Consider the following 23,695-nt stretch of genomic DNA (forward strand, 5'->3'; position numbering starts at 1 on the left):
TACTTGTTACCCATAGTCTAAAAAAACCCCAGACAACTTGATGCACACAATTGTCATTTTTATTACTTCTATACCCCATCCCTCATGTGCAGTGATTGTAGCCATAAGCCTGGACATACATTTACTTAGTTCCAAAAGTGTAAGCTAGCCTAGGAGCAGATAAAATGAAAGACTGGGTGCCTAAACTCCTCCCCCCAAACCTGCCTGCCACAAATAAATTATCTAGTAAGTTACTGATAAATACAAAGAAGTATTATTTTAACAATGTTTTTACTATTTAAATGTCAACTCACATTAAAAAGTAATAAAAATAATTTATTCAGTACTAACACTAAAAGTGCACAAGCAAAGTGCTCATGTGTATTAGAAGTGAGTTGAGATATCTCAGTTACAGTTAAGTTCCGGATCCACTCATATCCACTTCCTGAAATGTCAACAAACATTAAAATGTGGTACATAGTTTGGTGTATTATGCTGAACAACAATAATTATTATTTACTTGTTATTTCTATTTGAAAGAAAGAGGGAACTAGATACATTGTACTGCACATTGCCCCAAAATTATGCACTATATATTATATATACACATGGCTTCTAATATCTTTTCAATGAAGATGAGTCTACATGTACCTGACAGAAGGCTGTTAAATACTACCTTGTGAAATATTTATGAAAATTACTAATTTTGCAATATATTGTACTATGTACATGTTATTTCATGTTTAAACCTTCGAAAACAAACAAAAATAATATTTAAATACAAGCCCTTTTCCCAAGACAATTTAGAGAAGAAGAATTACTGCATATTCATTAATAACTGATTATATTAATTAACAACAAATGTCACACTAGAGTTGCATTCAACTGGTAATAATTACATACTAAAAATATCTACCTACTTACTGCCATTTGAAGAACTGGACTTGCCAACAGTGTGTGATATGATTAAAACTTTATAACTATTAAGTATACCCCACCCTATTGCATGCTGTGCTCTATAAAGAAAATCCCTATCCTATAAAAGGTTTAATCAAAGAAAAGAACAGGAAAAGTAGACAATTTAGAAAAAATAATCTCAATTATGGCAGTTAATTTCGAATTTCTTCCCTTTGAAAAGATTTCAGGTTAGATTGCAAAACAATTTATCATGACATTTTGATAATTCTTTCTTTGAAGAAGTGTGATTTTTCAAGGCTTATGTCTCATATCTGGTACAAAGATCGAGTTTGAGCTAGCAAATTTGAAAGTGATACATTCAAGGTAGTTCATTTGGCATTAAATTAAGTACCTGTAATTCAAATGAATTGACACCAAAGGTGTATGAATTGTATTGAATACAAATGTAACATTCAATTAAAAACTTAATTCAATTCTAGGAATTTATACTGAATCATCAAAGTCCCTTGTTGAAGTACACTGTTTTAATGGATGGTCCCGCTCGCTTTCTGATTGCTTCTTGTGCCTCTGGTTCAAGCTTGTCCACTGACATAGAGCTTTTTAAAGAAAAAGAAAAGCACTTTTGTCAATAAATGATAAATGCATCACAAAATTAATGTATTTTTGTAGGAGCAATTGGCCATCTATTATTTGTCAAACAATAATTTTTAGAAGGTCAATAACATATCTACATGAAAACTTATTTGATTTTGCAGCTACAGCTTTAATATGACATGGCAAAAATGACAAGATAAAATTATGGGTTATTTATTAATTTTTAAATAAAAAATAACAGTTATGTATTGATTAATTACCATCTTTGAGGAAAGATTGAACAAGCCGCAGGCACCATGAAGCACAAACTGAAATAAGAAATTAAAAAACATTATTTTAATACACAACATAAAGTAAGAAATGGAAAAATATGCAGCTTTATATACATACATGTGTACAACTTGTATAATATATGATACATCTTATTTACCTCACACCACACAGCAGCATCTGAAGAGGGCCATGCATGGGTTTAATACGCTGTTAAAGAAAACAAGAGTAGTGGAAAAAAATAAATTATAATAAAAAAATGATAAAATAAGTAGCTTTATTTAAAGTGCTACTGTGATCAAATTTTCACCTCTTATTATTTTAGTCGTTTTATGGAGTTTTTAACGAAAGATTCAAAATGGTGTTTTCCGTTTTCAAATATCTATTTTAATCCCGGAGATATTCAAGCTTAAAAAAATCGCAAAATATGCAAATTAGGGGACTGATGACGTCATCTACTCAACCCAATTTTATGTTAAGTACAAAAATTGAATTATCTCAGTCATTGTTTTGCAGAGACCAATGAAACTTGGCAGACTAATAGTTCTACAGAAAACACACTTTCAGTTGGAGTTAAATTATGTTACCATGGCAACCCACTCTTTTCCAGTCCCCTGCAATTTATTTTTAATATTTTATTTTTTTATTTCGGAAAAATGTAACCCAGCCAAGACGACTGCCAAATTCATTCATATGCTTGCCAAATCACCCATGTAAAGCATCAGTGGCAAATATCAAAAAAGAATGCTAGAATCTGCCAGAAAAGCTTTTAGCATCCAGGGGATCTGGAACCTAGTATGTCACCATGGTAACCAAATTGTTAATGTCAAATTGTGAAACACAACTACCAGAAGATTACTGCAAAAAATCAGAGACTTGTGATAAAAATTGGCTGAGATATCACTTTCTTCATATTTGATGAAAATTTGGTTGAGTCTATGACGTCATAATTTTGCTAATTTGCATATTCTTAAAACTTGAATATCTCTGGAAAGAAAAGAGATATTTGAAAAAAATAAAAAGCATTTTTCTTCTCATAAAGAGTACTTGTTAATATGTTAAAACGGCCGCAAAAGGAAAGATACAAACTTCATCACAGTAGCACTTTAAGAGTCTGTCAAGTATTTAGCACTACCTTTATAATTATGTGCTATTGAGGGCACAATAAACAAAAAAACAAGTACAGGAGGCTGACCAGTCAGTTAGGTACTTACAAAGAGTGGAGGAGTAGAATTTGAACAGGACCACTGAATACAAAACTATTTAGTGGCAGGGGGCAGGATTTAAACTCTGGAACTTTGGGTTCAACAAGGTCAGGTGCTCCTACCAGGAGTGAAGTATTGAGCAGACAGAATTTCTTTAGACCTTGGAAATTTAATAGGATGTCTATTTTCAAACTTTCATGAGGAGTTCTTAGCCTTGCGTGTAGATGTTTATAGGATGCATGTTAAAACTGTTTGCTGTTTAATCAGGATCTTTATTTACAAACCTGCATAAAGCGGTATTTCTCTATCTTTTCCATTATGATAGGTACAATAACTGAAAAAAGAAAATTAAGACCTCTTAATTCATAATTATATTAGGCTGACCAAGCAGAAGTGTAGAAAAGTAGAAAGTTCTGCTTCCTTCTTTCTGCCCTTAGCAATTTATTGTTAGGAATAAATTACTGCCTATTTTGTTTAAACCATCATAATATGTTTATAAACTGCTGATTGCATATGACAGTGTAGGTCAATATTCACAATTTGAGTGGGGTAGGGAGGGGAGTGGGGTGTTCATGGGTGCAGACTTGTCCACTGCTAATCTATTCTCGGCCCCAGGACTGCCTGTCCCTCTTTTAAGCTTAGTCTGCAGGGCCTTTACATGAAGACCAGATGGCTCTGGGGGTACATGATTTGATTGGCTAGATTTTAACAAAGGGAGTTGTTTGAAATCTAGCCAATATAATCAACCATTTTATATCAACCCTCTTTTTTTATCAATTCTCGCATCGCTTGTACTATAAACTGCACTCAAATAAAGCCATACATATCATGACTGCAGATATTTTTCAGTGTAAAAGACAATAACTAACACTGAGAGCCAACATACAAGTCATGTGATTCCAGAGAGAATTCTAAAAGGTATATGTCAATTAGGTTTCAGCTGAAACTTACTCATTCCTGGTGCAGCCATTGTGATTCTGGAGATGACGACTTGTGTTATTCCTTTAGCTGCAGCTTTTGTTGACTTCCCTACAGGGTTGTTGTTCTCATCAAACACAACAATTCCATCAATTAGTTCCCTGAAACAATCACCACAAATGGCCAGTAAATCAGATGCACAGTTCTGGTGCATTGCTCTACCAACTGACCTATAAAGCCTTAATACGTTGGGAGCAGGTCAATTGTGGGTCCTCATGTCCCACATGTGCAATACATGAGACATAATTACTGTATGTGAACTGTGGATAAATGATGAAATGAATGAAATGACCCTTGCAGTGTGTAAGCAATTACATTATCCATAGTTCACATATTGTATGTCTTTCATATAATTATTCACATGTTTTGTCAGAGTAATCAATGTTTGCAGTAGTAATTTTACCTTTGCCTCGTGAGAGGAATATTGACACAATTGGCTGCAGCAACTGCTATGAAGGGCACCCAGCGAGCAAAGAGAGGAGGTGCTGACTGAACAAATAAACAAAAAAATTAACATAAAAACTAAACATACAAATGTAGCACAAACAATACATGTACCAATAAAAACAGTGCAAGACTTTACAATCAATCCATATATACATCTGGCTCCCTTTTTGAAAAATAAATAATTGCATTGAAAGGGATTTTGATAGCATGGTAGCTGCATGGCTGTGTTGGAGTAAAACATTGTGTGATTTAAATAACCGTCAACTAAACGACATCTTACAGACACACCGCCTGTCGGCCGTCTGTCAGCCGACAGTTGGCTGACATCATAGCCAAAACCTGCCTGTTGGCCGGTTGTGGGCGGACAGACGACTGACAGTTGGCTGACAAACAGCCAACAGACGGCTAACAAACGGCCAACTGTCGGCCGACAGACGACCGACAGTCGACCAACAGACAACCAACAGTCGGTTACGGGGAGCTGTTCTTCACAATCTCCTGCATTAGATAACCTTTCAGACAATAGTTACCTTTACAAGAGTGTTAAGCCCTACTGACACAGCCACAGCACTTGAGGTTGCTGATACATATGCTATACCAATCTGTCTAAGAGATGGAATAACCATAAGACAAAACCAAAGCCAATGATTAGCAGCATTTCAAGGACTGAGTACTAATTTTTAACCCACTGTATTAAGTAAACTTTGATAAGAACATGCACAGCAGGGATGTCACTAAGGGCTGCAGGGTTCAAAATAAAATTTCGTTTCTAGCCTGAATTTGTCGGCTTTTTTTTGTCAAGGCTCATTTTTTTCCGGCTGTTAAAAGGGCCATGCATTTTCAAGGAACACAATCCATTTGCATACATGACGTACCCATAGGACGTACCCAGAAGTTTGCAATGTATTCTGGGGCGATTTCAAACACAGTCAGCTCTTTGCAAGCTTTCCGAAGTGCTGGAATGTTTTACAGCATTTCAAATGAATGGATTGGAGCAATGTGACTTCTTTTCTTATTTTGAGTGTTTGAGAAGTAAATAAGATCTTCCAATACTTTTCTGGAGGGACAAAATACCTGAGAAGGTGGGGCAGCCCGTTATTCATCGTAACACGTACAGAAATGAAGTCGTACATGTAAACCGTAAAACCAAAAGTTTTAGTCGCCAAAGATGAAATTTTGGTCGCATTAACGCAGTGAGTCGCACTCTCTAGCCCTGCAGCTGCTTTATTGTCTGATATGAAATGTTTACTTCAACATTCCAGCAACTTTTATTTCAGTTGGCCGATCAAGGCATAATATTCTATTTCTTCGGTAGTAGCCGGCAAGTGTCGTCAAAGTGCCGGCTACCGCCGACAGCCGGCTGCTATCTTGAACCCTGCGGCTGGCTGCTGGCTAATTTCACCGGAAATTTCACATGAAAACAATGACTTAGGTAAACTTTTAGAGCTGCCAAGGCTAGAAAAGCCAACTGGGGTTGTTGATAAGCCGGCTTGGTGTTTTCTTAGCTACAATCCTAACACAGTACTCATTCATACTCACTTTCCAGTTATTGTTGATTTAGCATTCCTGTTGGTGTAGTTTACTAAAGCGTTGAACGATTGATTGATCCACTGCCAAAACACTACAGCTGGAATAGTCCTATCAAAGATAAGTTATAGTAATAATAGTTCTGATCATTGTTTTTTTTTTAAGTTGTGGATTCAATGTACAGTTGTTGGTTTCACTGATCAATTCTTCTTTCTAACAAAAGGTTTTGGATTACAGTCAACTCTCTCTAAAACGGACACCGTCAGGACCGGCTTCAACTGTCCGTTTTGGAGAGGTGTTCGCCTTATAGGGAGTATAAATACAGTAAAATGACTGAAAAACCGCAGGATGGGACCAACACCAGGTGTCCGTCTTAAACAGGACCGTGCCCACCTTATAGAGGTGACAAATAAAATACTGTACATTGTACTATGAGGAAACTAATAAAAAAAATACATGAGTATGTACCGGTATGTATACTCTGGTCTATTGGGATACTGGCTTACAAAATAGTTTCCTCCCCAATCTGACCTATATATGCAAGTATGATAAGCAAAATAACTAGTAAATAAGCAAGAAATTTAATTATATTTAATACAAATACTTATTTTACGAACCTGTACCACTGCATCATAGCTCCTGTTATTGCCATACCACCTGGCACCTGGAACGACATGCGACCCATGAAATTCATCCGTTCACCAGTGTCTGGGTGAAATGCTGAGTCCACTAAATGTTTGGCATGCCAGAGCTCTTCAACAGACAATTTGGTTGTTTTACCTTGCCTAACAAAATTTTTAAAAAATTTGTTAAACACCACGAATAGAATGTGAATGGATCATAATACTAAATAAGACAGTACTAAATAAAAATATCAAACAGCTGGACAAGAAACATTTAACATGAATTCCAGCTCACCCTTTTGGCAAGCAACTTTCAAGTGCCTCTCTAAAGGCACGTTTACGCGACAGAAAAATTTCAATTGGGTACGGACCCGGCAGAAAATTGGTCTGGACCTGACCACTTTTGTAGAAAAACAGTCAAATCAAAACAGGGTCATAGGCGCCTATAATCCCATTTGGATTTGACTATTTCTTTACAAAAGTGGTCAGGTCCAGACCAACTTTTTGATGGGTCCATACCCATCTTTCTCTGTCATGTAAACGTGCCTCTTTAAGTTTATGTTTTTGTTTCAAATTTGTATGGTAGCCGGGAGATGGATTGTTTGATGCACTGTTCTTTTTGCCCTATACTTGCCAAACAGAGAAGTCTAAATGTTATAATACTATTTCCCAGATGACTGGACAGGACATTTTATAAGCCCTGATAAAATAATAATTTATTGTGACTATTTAAAACAAATATGTACAAAATGGGAATGTTAAAACAATAATTTTTAGGTTTTAACAGTAGACCTGCAGTGTTCTCACCAGGATTTTGCCTTAGGGAGTCCCAGGGCCCCCTCTTCTGAAAAATAGGGGCCCTATAAGAACATTAGGGGGACAAAGTTACTCGCGGTTCATGAAAATCCTTCATGATTAATTTTCTCTGCCTTACAGTCATCAAAGCATGTTTAAATGTGAATTAACTCTGGCAATGGTGGAACAGCTGAAATAATTACCATCAGTGTGTCCAAGCTCTCTTCTAGAAGTCTATTTCTTTGACCTCTGACAATTTTTGAGGTTATTATGAAGGCTTAAACCTCTTTCATAGTCTGCATTATGAATCAGAATGGGCAATGTCAATGCCACAGCAGCAAGTTTAATAAGATTAAAAAATGGATCCTTGTAAAACGTGTAAGTTGTGCTCAAGAGTTCCCATGCTTTCATGCTCTGCTGTGCCTTGTAATGTGAACGAAAATCACATGGTACGAATGACCTGAGCCTGCACTCCAAATGGTCTGTTACATGAAGTATCTACCTGATCCAATATGGCGGACAAGATCTTTACGATTCGGTAACGATACTTTCGCCAAACTTCGAAGGTAAAGACAATAAAATGAAAGGCTTTTAATCTTTTGATAAATGTTTTTATTCATTTGAACAAGCAAAAAGCTGGTGTGTTCGACTAGACCATTAAAACTACTTAACTATTATTCAAAAATCCGTTTGACTCGTATCTTGCTCCTGCGCCCTAACGGGCGCATCTTCTTGGCTTGTAGTGCGCCATCTCAATTTTTTTTGCGAGAATCCCAAAAGGCCGCAGCCTGGTGAGAACACTGGACCTGGCCACAAACAGCTACACATTTATACATAAATTGAGTTTTTGCTTGTTACTGTTTTTTGGTACCAACATAAAAAACATTCCTGTATACAATTACCAACTTACATGTAAGTCTCTACAACTTCCTTTGTCTCATCTAGATGGGCATTAGTATGAAGAGCTTTCCTCCAATCTGTTATAGCAAGGAAATGTTTGAATCTCCCCCAGAAAGTGGACTGATCCCATCTTGGAGCATCTAAGTTGACTTGTCCTGGTAATGCTAATTCTGCAGCCATGTCTTTTTCTCCTTGGCTATTTAATATGTAGTTTGCTTTGAAATAAGATACTGGAATTATAAAAAATATATGGGAATCAGAGATGGTATAGATATTATTATTATTATTATTGAAAGGGGTTTTGGATGGGCTTATAATTTTTGAAAAAAAATTTGCCCGTAAGTATTTTTCAAAATAATTCCATGAGCGCGCATTGGATGAGATGTTAGATAGCCAACAAGGTGGGTAGCACTGAGTTGGCTATAACTAATGCATCTACTATATTTGACGTCCATGGTATATGAGCTCATATACCATTGCCTGTTAACCAATCAAAATTCAGCAATTGTAATACAGTCAACTCTCTCTAAAACGGACACCTTCGGGACTGGTTCCAACTGTCCGTCTCAGAGAGGTGTCCGTCTTATAGGGAGTTCAGTTACAGTAAAATGACTGAAAAACGGCAGGGATCGGACCAACACAAGGTGTCCGTCTTATGGAGGTGTCCGTTAAGAGGGAGTTGACTGTATACCATTGCTAGTGTCTAATAGTCATGTAGATAAGATAAAATATTAAGTACTTATATTAATAAGAGTTCTTATTAATAAGCTTGATAATTTGACCAATTTCTTCATCATTTAACCGATGTTTCCCTAGCCTGCGAATACTGCCTCCTCTCATTTTCTCCCGCTTCTACGTGCGAATGAGAGGCGGCTGTATTCGCAGGCTAATGTTTCCCTCAAGTACACCATTTATTTATAGTTTTCTTACCAGTTGATTACGTGTGTAAATAGTTACGATCAATTGAAAACGGCAAATGCATTTCTGTCGGCAATAAACGACGTGATATCAATGAATTCGAACCAAATAAACAAACATAGAAAAAGGTAATCAAATGAACAGTTCTTTTAGCGCGCTGCATTATTTTCACGTGTAACTAAGAAGTTTACTCATCGGCGGTTATAAGCTTCAGTGCTAGACTTAATTGAATTGTTTCGTGCTTTATTTATAAAGATCAAAAATCTACATACCACAAAGATCGCTGAGTTAAACCACCACCAGCAAGATTTCCTGCGAAGGTAGAACAACAAAACCAGTCATTCTAGTATTTTTGCCGCTCAATGAATCATGTTCATCGCAGGCTCTCAGCGGTATCACGAAAATGGTTATTTTGTTCATGTAAGAACTCCTGAAAATTTGTTTTGTGAAGCAGCTGCTGACCAGTAGTTGTTTTGAAAATGGATCTCAATCATGGCGGCGCTGTAGTGAGGGAGGAATACCAGGAAATTCGCAGTGTTTTTAACAGTGGAAGAGATCATTCTGGCATTTCAGCTGTTCTGTTTGATCCTCTTGAAGAACTGGTTTGGACAGGAAATCAATCGGTGGGTAATACGTGGACAGAAAGTGTCTTTAATATTATTGTCAGAAACAGATGCATGTGCTTGAAAGCTGTTGAAAGCTTACCAGAAAGTACATATTATTTGCTAGCTTATTCCTTTACAGAAAGACAAACTGCAGGTGTTGAAGAAAATATATAAGCAGAAAAGTAAATATTTTCTGTCGTTATTTCAGAAGTAAAGACAAATAAACCAGCACATAGCAATTTATTTATTTCTTCCAAATTTATTAAAGCTTATAAGCTTACCAATACCATGGCATAATTTACAAAGAAAAAGGAAGAAGCTGGAACACCCTAACCTTAACTTATTATTACTTGTATGGCAAAAACAGTTCAATGTCCTAACATGACCAGGGATCAGAAACTAAATCAAGTTAAAAGCCGATTACTGGATGTAAACCAGAGATCAGTCTGGAGCTGGTATTTTAAACAAAGTTTTTGAAGATCACAGGCTAATCAATGTTTGAAATAGACTAAATGACCAGCTCAGTGAGAAATTACAAAATACCAATTTAAGCTCCGAAATCACCTTTATACAGGAATTTGCATCTCGGGTACAGACAGGTTTCCCTTACAAATGGACATAGCCCCTTTATTTAAATTTGGCACTTTTATGCTTGAAGGGCTACTTGGCTTCTTATGTTGGACCTGAACTTCAAAAGTTCACATCATTTAAAGTTCATCATGAGGAAATCCGACATGTAACAGCCAATGATCATGGGATACTTTCTCTCTCAAGTAACGAACTCTGCTTCTCAGCTCGGTCAGGACTTCGACTCTTTAACCTCAGGTCAGTAAATATCAAGAGAAGAGATCCATTGACAAGGGTTATAAAATTAAGTTCAATTAATGCATTGTTGCCATTATTCTGTGGTTTCGCTAATGATCATGTGATGCTATTTTTATGTTACTCTTGTGACAACTTAAGGAGGCTCACAACGGTTTCCAGCACTTTTTAAGCTCTTATACTTTCAATTGATAGCTAGTTCAGTACTACAAATCATAAACGGTTGCTGTTAAAATAATGAAATCAAACAAAATTAATGTCCTATCATCCTTGAACAAGTTGTGGCCATTTTCATGACATCACTAGTTACCATAGCAACAGACATCCTTATAGACACCCTTTATTTTCCCTTCTAAAACAAGTCCGGTGACCTCCATTTTTTATTACTGAGTAATGATCAGCATGTTAAGATACAACTTTCGGTTTCAGAGCCACCTTAAATTTTCAGGCCTCAAACCTGGGTCACTTGGTCCTGAGTCTAATAAGTAAACCATTTAGGCCACTGCATCTCCCACAGAATGATTTCTTTGCACTGTTCATAAGAGTAGGGCACAGGTTCCTGGTGTCATGGTCTGATCTGTTTCTGGTTGGGTGAGTGTTTGGGGTGCAGTCGTAAATAGACTGATAGTACTAGTGGCAGCCAGGCACCTTTACAAGCTGATTTCTAATATTCCCACCCTCGCTTCTCCTGCCCCCTGTACCCCTCCCACCCCCTATTCTCCCATTCTCCTGCCTGCCTCCACTCCCATGCATAACTCCCATGCCTCATGGTTGTAAAGTACCATGATACTATGTGATACAATGTCATGTATGTGCACTATATGGGTTCTTGTATGACTGACTGTTAGGTTAAGTATCAGTTTAAAGAGTTCTACATGATTGTATGTGATCACTCAGTAGTTCTTCTATCAGAGATGCTAACCACATAGGCTCATTTCTCAATGTTTTCAAATCTTTTACAGTGGCTCAGAGCTGTCAGACCTGCAGTGCATGCTGCAAAGAGATGAGGCACACCTATGGGTTGCTGGACATCAGGGCTTGATGTTAGAAGTTGACTTGAAAAAAGGAGTCATCAGTAATAGGGTAACGTTAACTGTCAGCAAAAAAATAATCATTTCTCAAGTGCTGGACAGATTTTCCAGTTGACATTTTTAATGTACTGCATCAGGTGACTAAATGCTTACAAATAAGAGCTTCTAGATCTGTGATTTTGAAAGTGTAGGTCAACCTTTGCAACACTGTAAGTCAGGGCCATAACTAGCAAAAGGCAAGACAAGGCACTTGCCTCGTCTTAATTTCTACCCAAAATTAAAAACAAAATATGTTCTGTTGGGAAACTAATAAAACCCCAGTTGAACTAGATTGATTTCCTCAAGAAATATCTCATAAAAGATGTCTCTGAAAGAGATTTGTAGCTTCCTGATTTCAAAATATCTAGGACATGTCCGCAGAACCCCTAGAAAGATCTTGCCTTGTCTATGGCAAAGATCTGGTTACGGCCTTGTAAGTATACATGTAGGAAAATGGTCCGTTCTTATTTATATTCACTAACTATAAATTATTAATTTGAGTACCCTTGGTAGTGGTGTGAAGATTGCCAACAGCTGAACAATGTATAGCAGTACTAGATCATTATGTCAAGCAAATTGATTTTGAAGTTCAATGTATAAATATGTTGCTTATTGCTGGTTTTCTGTTTTGCATTAGACTGAAGTGGAGCCTGGCACTGTTGTAATGAAGCAGTCTTCTCGATATCTCTGCTGTGGTGATACGGCAGGCAAGGTACTGTATTTCGAGACCCTGGAAATTAATGTGTGCAAATGTACTCCTGGTGGAATAGTCTGGCTATATTTTCATGTACAGAATTCTGGGAGGTGATCCCCCCTTCCACCCCCTTGTAAACGGTGATGTTTCTTTGTTATCACTAAGTCTTGGTCTCGTATATCACTTAAGCTGTCGGAGAATTTGTGAGGCTAGAGGCTCACCAGTGCTACTTTCTGTCTTGATTAATTAGTCCCTAAAAGTTTTGTTCTTACCCTGGATGGGATGCTGTAAATCCATGATATGTTAACCCAAATAGTTTTGCCATTTTTTCTCAATTTGTTGGTACACTATCAATCTAAAGCTGTATCAAAAGTAAATGGTAATTTGTGTAATCTCATTCATGTGACAGGTGCGGCTAAGAGATCCTTCTTCTCTCAAAAGTGAGCATGTTTTAGAGGCACACACAGGCACGCTGTCAGATTTTGATGTATCAGGAAATCTTCTGGTCACTTGTGGGTTTTGCTCAAGGTACAAGATCTTAAATCAAAATTGATTCAAATATTTAGTGTGCTTATTAAAAGAAGTTGGTAAATGAATTTTAAATGTTGCTTAATTTATGAAGCCAACCATGAATTCATACAGGTTGCATCTGGCTTCATTTAGGTTTAATTTAGTCAGTTAGAAACTAAATTTTCAGAGCACTTGCCATCTGGGCAAGTGCTGGATTTTCAGAATTACAGTCAACTCTCACGATAACGGACACCTTCGGGACCACAATTTGGTGTCCGCAACAAAGAAAATCTGTTGCAGTAGTAGCAAGAGTTATTTTCAGTAATTTTTATTTGCCGGGACTTCAACTCCTGTCTGTAATAATGGGGTGTCCATAATAGCGAGGTGTCGGCAAGGCAGGAGTTGACTGGTGTACACTGAATGATATACAGCCAATCTTTATTCAGCCAAAAGATGTGAGGCTCCTGGGTGAGTGGCAAGTGCTGATTTCCATGTCTGGGCAACGCAATCAGAAATGGCTTGTTTACATAGCCTTGATTTTGTAGCTTTCTCTTCATCTTATTCTTGTAGGATGGGGCATTTGGCTATAGACAGATTCCTGATGGTGTATGATCTTAGAACACTAAGAGCACTTCCTCTCCAGGTATAATTGTACAAATTGATTCATTATACTTCATTAGCAGCATGTACTAGTACTAGATGTAGAATTTTTGGTATCTTTGTTAGTGGAAACTTCTATCTCTGTAACTGAAGTAATGCATCAAGCTTACAATGATCATAATATTATTAATACATGAAAATTCAAACTAGTGATAATTGCCCCCAGCAAATGGTTTGACAATATTATTGCAATTGATTCAACTTCAATATTTTCAACTTTATTTGTTAAATTAAATATAAAATTTACAAAAGTGCTTGGCTGCTTGCCCCGCTACTAGTTACAAAACTAATTTAGGCAAAGTAATGTGCAGGAAGTGGAAATTGTTTCATTTTGGTTTTTTTGGTGTAAACTGAAAAAAGTAAATTTGAAGTTTCAACTGTTTAGTTGCTTTACATGTGTTTGCCTGTCTGTTTAGGTTGCTATTGATCCATTGATGTTAAAGTTTGTACCTGCATTTACATCAAGAGTAGCAGTGGTTTCTCAGGTCAGTGTAGTCTTACTTGTTAGAGTGTTTTCAATACCCGATTCCCTCTATAGTGCACGCCTGCAGGGAATCACGGTAGTTGTATTCATCAAACCATGCGCGAGACTCAGCAATGTGCATCGTTGTTGAGTCTCGCGCATGGTTTGATGAATACAACTACCGTGATTCCCTGCAGGCGCGCGCTATAGAGGGAATTGGGTATTGATTTATTTTACGTCATGTTATGTACAAAGCGATGTTTCATTTTCTGTCTATAAATATATTTGACTTCTATTATATCTGAATGTTCCCTTAGAATGGTCATTTCCAGCTTCATGAACCAGGTGGCCTGGTCACTCAGTCATCAATGATGGTATACCATGTCAACACTCATGGCACGTTATGTACAACTTTTGATATTTCTGCAACATGTCAGGCCATGGTATTTGGGGATGCAGGAGGTAATTGGCATTGTGCAGTGAAATTTTCAAAGCCAGTGAATTTTAAGTTGGTATTTAATAAATATTTTATCTAATGTAAAAAAAATGTAATAGAAAATGTAAATGTGAACATTGTTTATAGTGGTCATACACTTAACTTCAAGATAGTGATGGCTTGCCACTGAAACAGAGGAAACAAACTGGCAGGAGAGAGACCAGTTGGCGTGACCGGGGATTTTTTGAACTCCAGACAGCCAGTACAAATCCAGCTAGTGGCAGGGTGGAGAGGTTGAACCTGGGACCTCAGGATTACAACTTCTGCACCTTAAACCAATTGACCACACTGCCTCCCTGAAATGTAATTATTTTATTGAATGAAACACACCTTGAATAATAAATTACATTCAGTGGTTGTTATCAGGAAATATGTGTAAGCTAAACTATGGTCTGATCTGATCTCCACATGATCTTTGTGTGCTTGTATTATTTTTTAGGAAATACCCACCTCTGGGGAGACACACAAGAAAAGGAAGTAGCTTACAATGTATATTCAAGACCTACAGAATTTGCACCTCCAGTAAGTGACGGACAGGCACATCAATTTACGACCGTTTACTGCATTTACAACATAATCATACTTCTTTTAAAGATAAACTTGTTTTGTGGATTGTCAAGTGTAAAAACAAAATACCTTTAGCAATCAAATTTATTTTCAAGTAAATGATGGGAAATATTTCAGCTCACATACTGTTTTTGTTTGTCTGGCAGATCCCTCATCTTCCACCTTTGGCCATTGATGATTACGCAGTTCCTTTATCTTCATTTCCTCTTCCAATGCCCAAGTAAGTGGCCACAATAAGATAATTTATAAAATAACTTATTTTGAGTTCAAACGACCTCTAGATTTCTCGACCCTCTCGATTTTTCGAATTAGTTGCGACCTGGAAAGCGGGTAAAATAAGCAGTTTTAAATGATAACCAAAAGTATTAAACAGTTGGACAAAGTTCAAAATGGGATTGAGCACAACGTTAAACGGTTGTAGAAAAAATTAAACGGAAAACTGCAGCTTGGTTTATGTTAAAAATAACGTTTTCTTTCCTTTTGCTTCATCTTCTCATAGTGGACCACTTCTTTCTGACTGGCCAGAAGAAAATATGGTGCCTGGAGACAGGTATTAGGATACTATAATATAAATAAAGCATAATATAACTTTTTTTGTTGAAATTGTTGCAATATCATTCATTGGTTGCTGAGCATATTTCATTCTCCAACAGACCTACTCCAGCAATTGAACCGGAGATTCTCCGCACTATGGTTGTTAGACATTTTATTGGCTATGCACCAAACCCCGGCATCAGGAAGCGAAATCAGGTAATTACTCCAGCATTTTTCCGATTTGGGCCTTTTGTTGAACCTTTTTGTTTCGGGAGGTAAATAATTGCATTGCGTTTTACCTCGATTACAAGGAGCGTGATCTTAACTTTCTCATGCAAAATCTACCGGCCGGTCCGTAAGCGTATTATGATGCCAAGGTTATGTTTGCAATTTGTTTTGTTTTGTTTTGTTTTTCTTTTTTTACTGCACAGTTATATTATTTCACTTTTACAAATTTGCTCCCTGAAAACTACAGTTTTTCTATGATGTGACTTCAGATACATTGTAACCATTTTTGCCTGTCTTAATGCGTGTTTAACTTTGATTTTTTTAGGTAGCGTACTCACTTAAAGATACAGCAATCATCTCTCCAGAGGAAGAAAGCACTGTTCCAGATTCACCCATGAACAGAGGTACTGTAAGCTAGTCCAGTCGCATCCAGGACAAGAAGGTCGATTTGTGTGTAAATCGAGGTGGAGCTCATTCCAGACACGCCACTAAATAGCAGAAAAAACGCTGACCAGCTGACCGTGTTACCATCGGAAACTCGGCCTTTTAACAGTACCCACCCCACTCCCCCGCCCCTTGCCAGGAATCGTACAGTACTGAAGAAAGTTTCCTGTGCGAAGCTGCATCGCGTTTTTCTCAACAATTTGTCGGTAGTGTGGACTCGCTTTTAGATTGTCAATGGATTGTTGCACCAGAGGAAATTGCTTGAAGTATTGAGGAACTCTGTGTGTTTGTTTTCAGACGATGATCCTGGCAGTATTATACCAAAACACTACAGAAGAGTGGAAATCAAATATTCCAAACTTGGTAAGTTACGTCAGTACTTAAAGAACCAAAGACATTATGCCAGACATAATGCCAAGTGCTGCTATGCAACATTTGACGCTTTGTGACATTTTCTGCACGTTTCTAACTTACATCATTCCAATTCATTAGCGCTTCCGTTTTTCGCTGGCGTCCAGTTTTCTCGCGATTCTTTTCGCGTGTTCAACGGTCGAAGGATAGACGGACTGTAAACAGTATAGCGAAACAGGAAAGGCAATGGACATTTTAGTTCAATAGTGCTTATCGTAAAGTGTGGCGTTCTTATGTTTCCTTTTTTGAAGTTCACTTCCTTGCTACGTCAGTATTTTCTAATTTTGTTAAAGCAGCTTTTATGTGGCCCGTTGATCTGCCAACGGCAGGAGACCGTGTATTGGCTTCCTGACAATGACCATTGTGAGGCCTTGTATGTTTCATTAATAATGAATGCAAGATGTATTCTAAAGTATGACATTTCAGGTGTGGAAGACTTTGATTTCAAACACTACAACAGGACATCATTTGCTGGCTTGGAAACACACATTCCTAATGCTTACTGCAACGCCATGCTACAGGTAGGAAAAGTTAAGAGAATAAAAAAACCATTCTTAGTAAGTTAGCAATACCTGGAAAGCGTTTCTTTTCAAAACTGTTATTGCCCTGTTAAATGTAACAACAGTACGTGATGGGTGTTGCACGTTGCAAGCCTTGCCCAAATTAAGATCAGTTTAGTTCGCAATTAAATTAGAACGGTCTTACAATAGATTGTCAATAATTTATTTTTAGGTAAAAAAAAAAGATACTAAATATATAGCGCAACTTCGGCATTAGACTGTCGGCGTGACGTGCCGACGTAACAACGTTTGGGGTGTACAAACTTTGTATTGATTGGGTAACAAGAATCGGAAACAGTTCGGGTATTTTACGAAGATTTGTCGGTAACGGTACTTGTTCTTTGACAGTGTATGTCATCTGACGCTCTGTTCTGTTTTGTTCTTTCCTAGTTGTTTTATTTTATTGAACCTCTGAGAGCTGGAATGCAAAACCACTTGTGCCATCGGGAATTCTGCCTAGCTTGCGAACTTGGCTTTTTGTTTCATATGTTGGACATGTCATCTGGACAAACCTGTCAGGTAAGAGGAGCCGTTCAGTTTTCAGCTGTTCTTAAGTTTGTATATATCATATAATTCCTAAATAATTCCCATACGAGTACTGGCAAAGTACACATTTTCAGTGATAATTTATTTTTCAAACATAACATAGGAATTGATATGTTTTCGTTTTACAGAAAACGAAATTGCTGGATTGCTACACCCAAAATCTGAGAAAAAAATTGATAGGTCACCATACTCGTTTACGAGCAAGAGACGATTTGTTTTCTCGCGGACTAAGCCGAATAGAAAAATGCCGCCATTTTGTTTATGTGCGCGCGCTAATTACGCGTAAAATTCGGCGCAGTTAGGATGCGCAATGCAATTCAGGGCAATGACCTTAAAAGGACTGTGTCACGGATTTTAACCAAATTTACGCATGGAAAATGACAATTTAATTCAGTGAAATATTAAAAAAATAACCCCATAAAACAGTGAAGAAACAATTCAATAACACAGCAAATACAAAGGTGACGAAGATTGAAACGGATTGCGATATGGGTTTTTGAAATATTGTTCGGCTGAACAGTTTTCAAAGTTAGTCTCTTGCTTGTGACTTTAAATTATAACGCCCAAGAGACACATTTGATTGCAATAAAGCTATGGTTTTGTCAGTTACATCCATATAAGTTATTACTTTGCAAACATTAAGTTTCATAGCAAGTATTTGGCAAAGCTTTATAAAATAAACTTTACTCAGCCGTGACACAGTCCCTTTAACGGCCAGAAAATACGCGTACAGTAGATAAAGCTGAATATTCGCGATTGTGACATAGACTTTGAAACAAAGTCATCGGTTCAACTTATAAAAGCCTCCTACACAGTGAGCTTGTCACTCAATCTTTCCTCGGAGGAGTGCGTGACGAGCCCAAAGTAGGTCTGAGTGAGAAGCTTAGCATAACGCGGACACTTTTAAGCTGTCCACAACAAGGGAGATTCAGGCGGACATTGCAACGAGTGCACTTCGCGTTTGCTTAAAGTGCCACTATGATCAAATTTTCGACTTCCATCTATTTACATTTTCGTGTACAATAAGACTTTCTTACTCACCTTGCCAATTTTCAATCCATTACGAACATCAGAAGTCGTTTTATTTTAAAGTGCCCCTGTGATCAAATTTTTGATTTTTAATTTTTTACATTTACGTGAACAATTAGAATTTCTTACTCACCTTGCCAAATTTCAATCTATTACGAACATCAGAAGTCGTTTTATTATATCATTTATTCCAGAGAATTTACGGCCGCCATTAATCAACCTTGTTCCAAGGCTTAGAGAAAGTGACGTCAAAGGCTCAAAAATATCTCACGGGTTGAAATTATAATAACAATCAGCATAGAAAATTGCACGAAAAACAAGTCCAAAGTTTTTGTTGCTTTTCGTGTGATTTTCAATACTTATTGTTATTATAATTTCAACCCGTGAGGTATTTTTGAGCCTTTGACGTCATTCTCTCAAAGCCTTGGAACAAGGCTGATTAATGGCGGCCGTAAATTCTCGGAGATAAATGTTAAAATAAAACGACTTCTGATGTTCGTAATGGATTGAAAATTGGCAGGATGAGTAAGAAAGTCTTATTGCACACGAAAATGTAAAAAAATGAAAATCAAAAATTTGATCACAGGGGCACTTTAACGTTTATTTCCGATAATTTACTGCCGCCATTAAAATAAAACGACTTCTGATGTTCATAATGGATTGAAAATTGGCAAGGTGAGTAAGAAAGTCTTATTGTACACGAAACTGTAAAAAAATTGAAATCGAAAATTTGATCATAGTGGCACTTAAGAGAGATCCAACACAAGAGACAGACAGTAAAGTGCTGTTTTGCTCGCGAGTTCTTCGTTTTATAATCAGTTTTACGTTTGGAACAATAATTCATCTAACTTGATTGGTACATGTACATAAATACACTATCCTTTTGTTGACGATTTTCCTTATTCTCGACTCCTGTCCACTTCACAAAGTATTGATATTGTAAGTAGAAATTAATGTTTATCGCACTTCTAAATTATAGAGTCTCTAAATGTGAATATTATTTGATGAAACGTTTTAGTGGACTTTTAGGTAGTTTCTGGGACTTGGTATACGCTTTCTCCCTCAATCTTTTCTAAAGTCAGAATACGGTTATTACACTGGTGCTGCTCCAAATTAGTCGGTCCGGTTCCACTGTACCCAAGCCGGGATCATTGTGTTGTGTTCTTGGGCAAGACACTGTACTCTTGCAGTACCTCTCTCCACCCAGGTGTATGAAAGGGCACCGCCAATATGGGAGGAGACCCTGCGATGGACTAGCATCCCATCCAGGGGCGGGGACGAAATACCAGTAGCTGCTTTATGCTACGGAGACTGGAGATAAGAGCCGGCCTGTTAGGCCACTAGGCTCGAACACAGCGTTGCCAGCCTTACATGTTCCAAGTGGTAAACATTGATAAAGACAGAATATCATCATCTCGACAAGGGCTTTCTTTTCACTGCTAACTGATCTGGTTTGTTTCTCACAGGCCAACAACTTTCTCCGAGCTTTTCGCACAATTCCTGAGGCAGCGGCGCTTGGTTTAGTCTTGAACGATGTTGACGAGTCATTTGGAAATGCTAACTTCCCTCGCTTGATACAGAGCTGGTTTAGATTCGTTCTTCAGCAAATGCACCAGGTAGGCTACAACTTGTTTTACGTACAATTCCTCTTTCCTCACCTTAGAAGCCGGTCTTCCACTGTTCGAGCGAGCTGTGTGTCTTTCCTGGACACGTTACGTACAGCTAGACAATCAAAATTTAATTTGACATTTGGTCCTTTCTACCGACAGGACACCCTTGAACCACCAACTACCGCGGAAGGAGTAAAGGATGATAAGAAAAATCCGTGAGTACAAAAACATTAGCTTACAGTGCAGGTGTTTACGGTGGGGGCGCGAGAGTATTATAATAGCTAAAGATTGAGAAGATTCGCCGCCATAAAAAGCGCAAGGGGGGGGGGGGGGCCTTAAGGGCGCGAAATATTTTTTCCTTCCCCTTCCCCTCCCCCCTCAATGTACGTTTAGCCTCACTCCTACTCCCTTGGATGCATTTTCTTTTCTCACCAATCCTATGCAGAGTACGAATCCTAGATGGCGCTCGCCCGATCAAAATGCGTTCGCTCGCTAAAATACACCATAGCTCATTCAACACAACTAGGCAGCCAATCAAAGCGTGCGTTCCATAACTACCATTTTATAATCTACTGTGCTGTTAATGAGGTTTTCATCTGTCCTGTTATTGTAATGTAGATCCAGCAAACCGCAACAGTGTTCTATCGTCCATCGCCTGTTTGGCTCAAATGTACAGCTCCTCAGTCGCTGTCGCTGTGGTAAAGAGACTAAAAGAGATTCCACCACATTGCTTTTCAATTTAGAATACCCTGAAGTGTCCGATGGTAAGATTGCCTTACTTGTTTTCTCTTGTGTAGCTTGTGTTTTGGGGGAGTAACAACTTATTTCTTTCAGGATCTCTTCCTTAGCTCGCTTTTTTTGTCAGTGGAGGAGACACGCTGTTTTTTTTTTTTGTTTTTTTTTTCATTCACATGCGCATGTTCAACAAGGTTGGCGACAAGTCTTGCTATTCACTAATTTTCGGCGATTTTCTCAAGAATCGCGCATTAAATTTTAATTTTTTTTTCCAATTAACAATTACCGGGTAGACTACGAGCCCGAGTGCTATTTCTAAGATCGGATAGTTAACAAGGCCCAGCCGAGTTGACTATCACTCACAGAAAACGAGGGAGACTGGAGTAGTTTAATTATTTCAATAGACATGCACCCTAAAGGATTGCAGCCCAAGACCTACAATTTTGTGTATTTTTAACCAGAAAATCACGGGTTCCTTTTCGGCTGAGTGTCAATCAAATCTCGAAAAAAGATTTAATGTTCTTATGCTCTCGCGTAAACTTTTCAGAAACCAGACGCGACGCGCAGTCATGAAAATGGTAACTTACTTTTGAGCAAAACTGGAATTTTACGTTCGAGGGTTTGTGATTGCTACGGTTTTATCAACGTAACAGTCAATAGAAAAACCTATCTAGTATTAAAGGAGAGACTGGCGACCGTTGTTTGACGAATAAAATAAATTTTCATTGAAGTTAGCAAAGAAATGCTTGAAAAGTGATATTTTTTCTTCTTAAGTGTTTCATTCCAGGTGTTTCAAAGTTTTCTTTTGTCCTGTTCATAGAAAAACAACAGGGTTCTATGAGCTTCGAGTCCGTGTTGTTGTCAAGTATGTGCCGAGAACAAAGCATGCAAGCTTGGTGTGACCAGTGCTCAAGATACCAACCTACGGTAGGTGTTCTAGATTTGATTTTCGCAGCTCGTGTTTGGCCGTTCCTCGTTTCACTTTTTTCTCGCGTTAAAACAACTATATTAAGTCCAATTCTAAAATAAGAAAAGACCGAGTCCAGTTTGGAATCCGAGCATATATTAGAATTAAGTTATTTCCAAAATTGACAAGCATGTACTTTTTAATATTACGTGTGTTAAGATAATCGTGCGCAATAGAAGAAAATGTACACGTGCACGCGTGTGACTGTGGGCTCTTTGAGTGCTTGAAATTTTTAAAACCAAGTAAACTGATGACACTGACAAATTAATTCAACATTTTGGGGAGTGGCGGCGAGTGCGTTATACCCTATTGGAAGATAGCCTACCTTTTCAAAGTGTATTTTGGGCCAATTCATTAGTTATAATGCTTCGTTAAGTGACCAAAATGTTCGTGGTATTTTATTAACCGACTGAGGTAAACCTTCGTTTTCTCCTACAGGTTCAGATTCGTAAAGTTAAGGATCTACCAGATATCTTAGCATTTAACTGTGGCATGGAACACGCAAAGGAGGTCGACTTTTGGAGAACACAACAACAGGTTCATTAATAAACGTCTGTGATGCAATATTTGTAACTGGTAGTTGTTGAAACAAAGAAGTGAGAGCCGTGGCACTCAAGTAAATGAACTTTGACTCATTTTTAGTGAAAGTAACGTTATCTGCAACATCAATATGGAAAACTCTATTCATGTCTTAAATTTCGTAGCCAATTCGTTATGCAAAACTCTTATCGCTTATTTTTATTCTTAAATGTTTGTCCAAATTTAATCTCATTCGAATTTCGTAGCTTAGGGGAAAAAGTTCTCTCTAATAATTGTTGACAACTAAAACATTACTCACAAATATCTTATTTAATTGCGCAATAGAAAAATCGACAATACCTTTTCTAATCGTGTTTAGTTAAATTGTAAAAAACTTGACGCCTTTTGGCCTGGCAAAACTAGGAAACATGTTTCCTCGTTTTGCCGGGCCTTTAAGGTCGCGGGGGATACCTAAGGCATGAATAAATTCATTAGGCGAAATTTTGCTTGACCTGCATCTTTTAAAACGCTTATTTCTCGGCTGTTATGGGTGCGATTAAGCTCAAATTTTACAGAGACGTAAAGAAATGATGGAATATTATAAATGTCATCTTTTACTTGGAAGATTTCACTTGACGGCGGTGATATAGCCTCGGAAGTGACAAATTGGGAGAAACATGATTTTGTGGCAGAGTTTGCGGATCGATTAGGAGACAACACTCTGTGATCTTGTCAATAACTGATCAGTCAATACCTCTAGTGTGTCATAACAGAAGCGGATTTTTTAATTTAAAGTTTGCCAGCAAGTTATGATGGTTTAAATGCGCAAATTTGAATTTAATGCTTTCTATCTCTTTCTATAAGCGCGCTTTTAAAATTCCGCTTCTGTTATGACACACTACAGTATGCCTAGTTTGCCTCTCTGCAGTGGCAGGTCATGAAGTTCTATATCCGCGATGAATTCTCTGGCACAAAATTGTCGGAAAAGTCCAAACTTTGAGATTTCCGAAGGTGTCCCGATCAAAACACGGTTTCCAAATGGTAATTATGGTAATTATATTACACGCTTTT

At 37.7% G+C, this 23,695-nt stretch overlaps 2 protein-coding genes across 3 annotated transcripts in view; one reads left to right on the top strand and one right to left on the bottom strand.

Annotated features, from left to right (window-relative positions):
• Positions 1-22: 22 nt before the first annotated feature.
• Positions 23-9,536, bottom strand: LOC144643129 (sideroflexin-2-like). 2 transcript variants are annotated; one of them, XM_078502293.1, is made up of 11 exons: positions 9,427-9,536; positions 8,247-8,451; positions 6,536-6,703; positions 5,931-6,029; positions 4,922-4,997; positions 4,348-4,433; positions 3,918-4,045; positions 3,251-3,300; positions 1,922-1,971; positions 1,752-1,799; positions 23-1,493 (listed from the first exon to the last, which is right to left on the bottom strand). In XM_078502293.1, exons 2-11 carry the CDS (start codon positions 8,414-8,416, stop codon positions 1,394-1,396), a joined length of 975 nt encoding a protein of 324 aa, XP_078358419.1. In that variant the 5' UTR covers positions 8,417-8,451; positions 9,427-9,536; the 3' UTR covers positions 23-1,393. The 2 variants fall into 2 exon arrangements, with proteins under 2 accessions (XP_078358419.1, XP_078358418.1); XM_078502292.1 differs by having other exon boundaries at positions 8,247-8,466; positions 9,427-9,530.
• Positions 9,455-23,695, top strand: part of LOC144643109 (PAN2-PAN3 deadenylation complex catalytic subunit PAN2-like) — a 34,595-nt gene continuing 20,354 nt past the window's right edge. Inside the window, exons 1-21 of the mRNA XM_078502254.1 lie at positions 9,455-9,777; positions 10,418-10,584; positions 11,544-11,664; positions 12,289-12,363; positions 12,755-12,873; positions 13,426-13,498; positions 13,932-14,000; positions 14,296-14,440; positions 14,914-14,996; positions 15,188-15,261; positions 15,541-15,591; positions 15,695-15,791; positions 16,129-16,207; positions 16,545-16,610; positions 17,085-17,179; positions 17,609-17,737; positions 20,260-20,409; positions 20,563-20,618; positions 21,022-21,167; positions 21,959-22,065; positions 22,544-22,642. Coding sequence (XP_078358380.1) covers positions 9,634-9,777; positions 10,418-10,584; positions 11,544-11,664; positions 12,289-12,363; positions 12,755-12,873; positions 13,426-13,498; positions 13,932-14,000; positions 14,296-14,440; positions 14,914-14,996; positions 15,188-15,261; positions 15,541-15,591; positions 15,695-15,791; positions 16,129-16,207; positions 16,545-16,610; positions 17,085-17,179; positions 17,609-17,737; positions 20,260-20,409; positions 20,563-20,618; positions 21,022-21,167; positions 21,959-22,065; positions 22,544-22,642 — 2,145 coding nt within the window. The 5' untranslated portion in view covers positions 9,455-9,633. The remainder of the gene's footprint in view (positions 9,778-10,417; positions 10,585-11,543; positions 11,665-12,288; positions 12,364-12,754; positions 12,874-13,425; positions 13,499-13,931; positions 14,001-14,295; positions 14,441-14,913; positions 14,997-15,187; positions 15,262-15,540; positions 15,592-15,694; positions 15,792-16,128; positions 16,208-16,544; positions 16,611-17,084; positions 17,180-17,608; positions 17,738-20,259; positions 20,410-20,562; positions 20,619-21,021; positions 21,168-21,958; positions 22,066-22,543; positions 22,643-23,695) is intronic.

This window comes from Oculina patagonica, chromosome 2, assembly GCF_052425735.1.
Source record: "Oculina patagonica isolate OP01 chromosome 2, crgOcupat, whole genome shotgun sequence".
Lineage (NCBI taxonomy): Eukaryota > Metazoa > Cnidaria > Anthozoa > Scleractinia > Oculinidae > Oculina > Oculina patagonica.

Excerpts from the sequence above, each read along its gene's own strand:
- LOC144643129 (XM_078502293.1), bottom strand. The coding sequence starts at position 8,416 with ATGGCTGCAGAATTAGCATTACCAGGACAAGTCAACTTAGATGCTCCA. Across the intron at positions 6,704-8,246 it reads GAAGTTGTAGAGACTTACAT|GCAAGGTAAAACAACCAAAT; the intron begins GTAAGTTGGTAA and ends AAATTTTGTTAG. Across the intron at positions 4,046-4,347 it reads ATTCCTCTCACGAGGCAAAG|GGAACTAATTGATGGAATTG; the intron begins GTAAAATTACTA and ends TGATTGTTTCAG.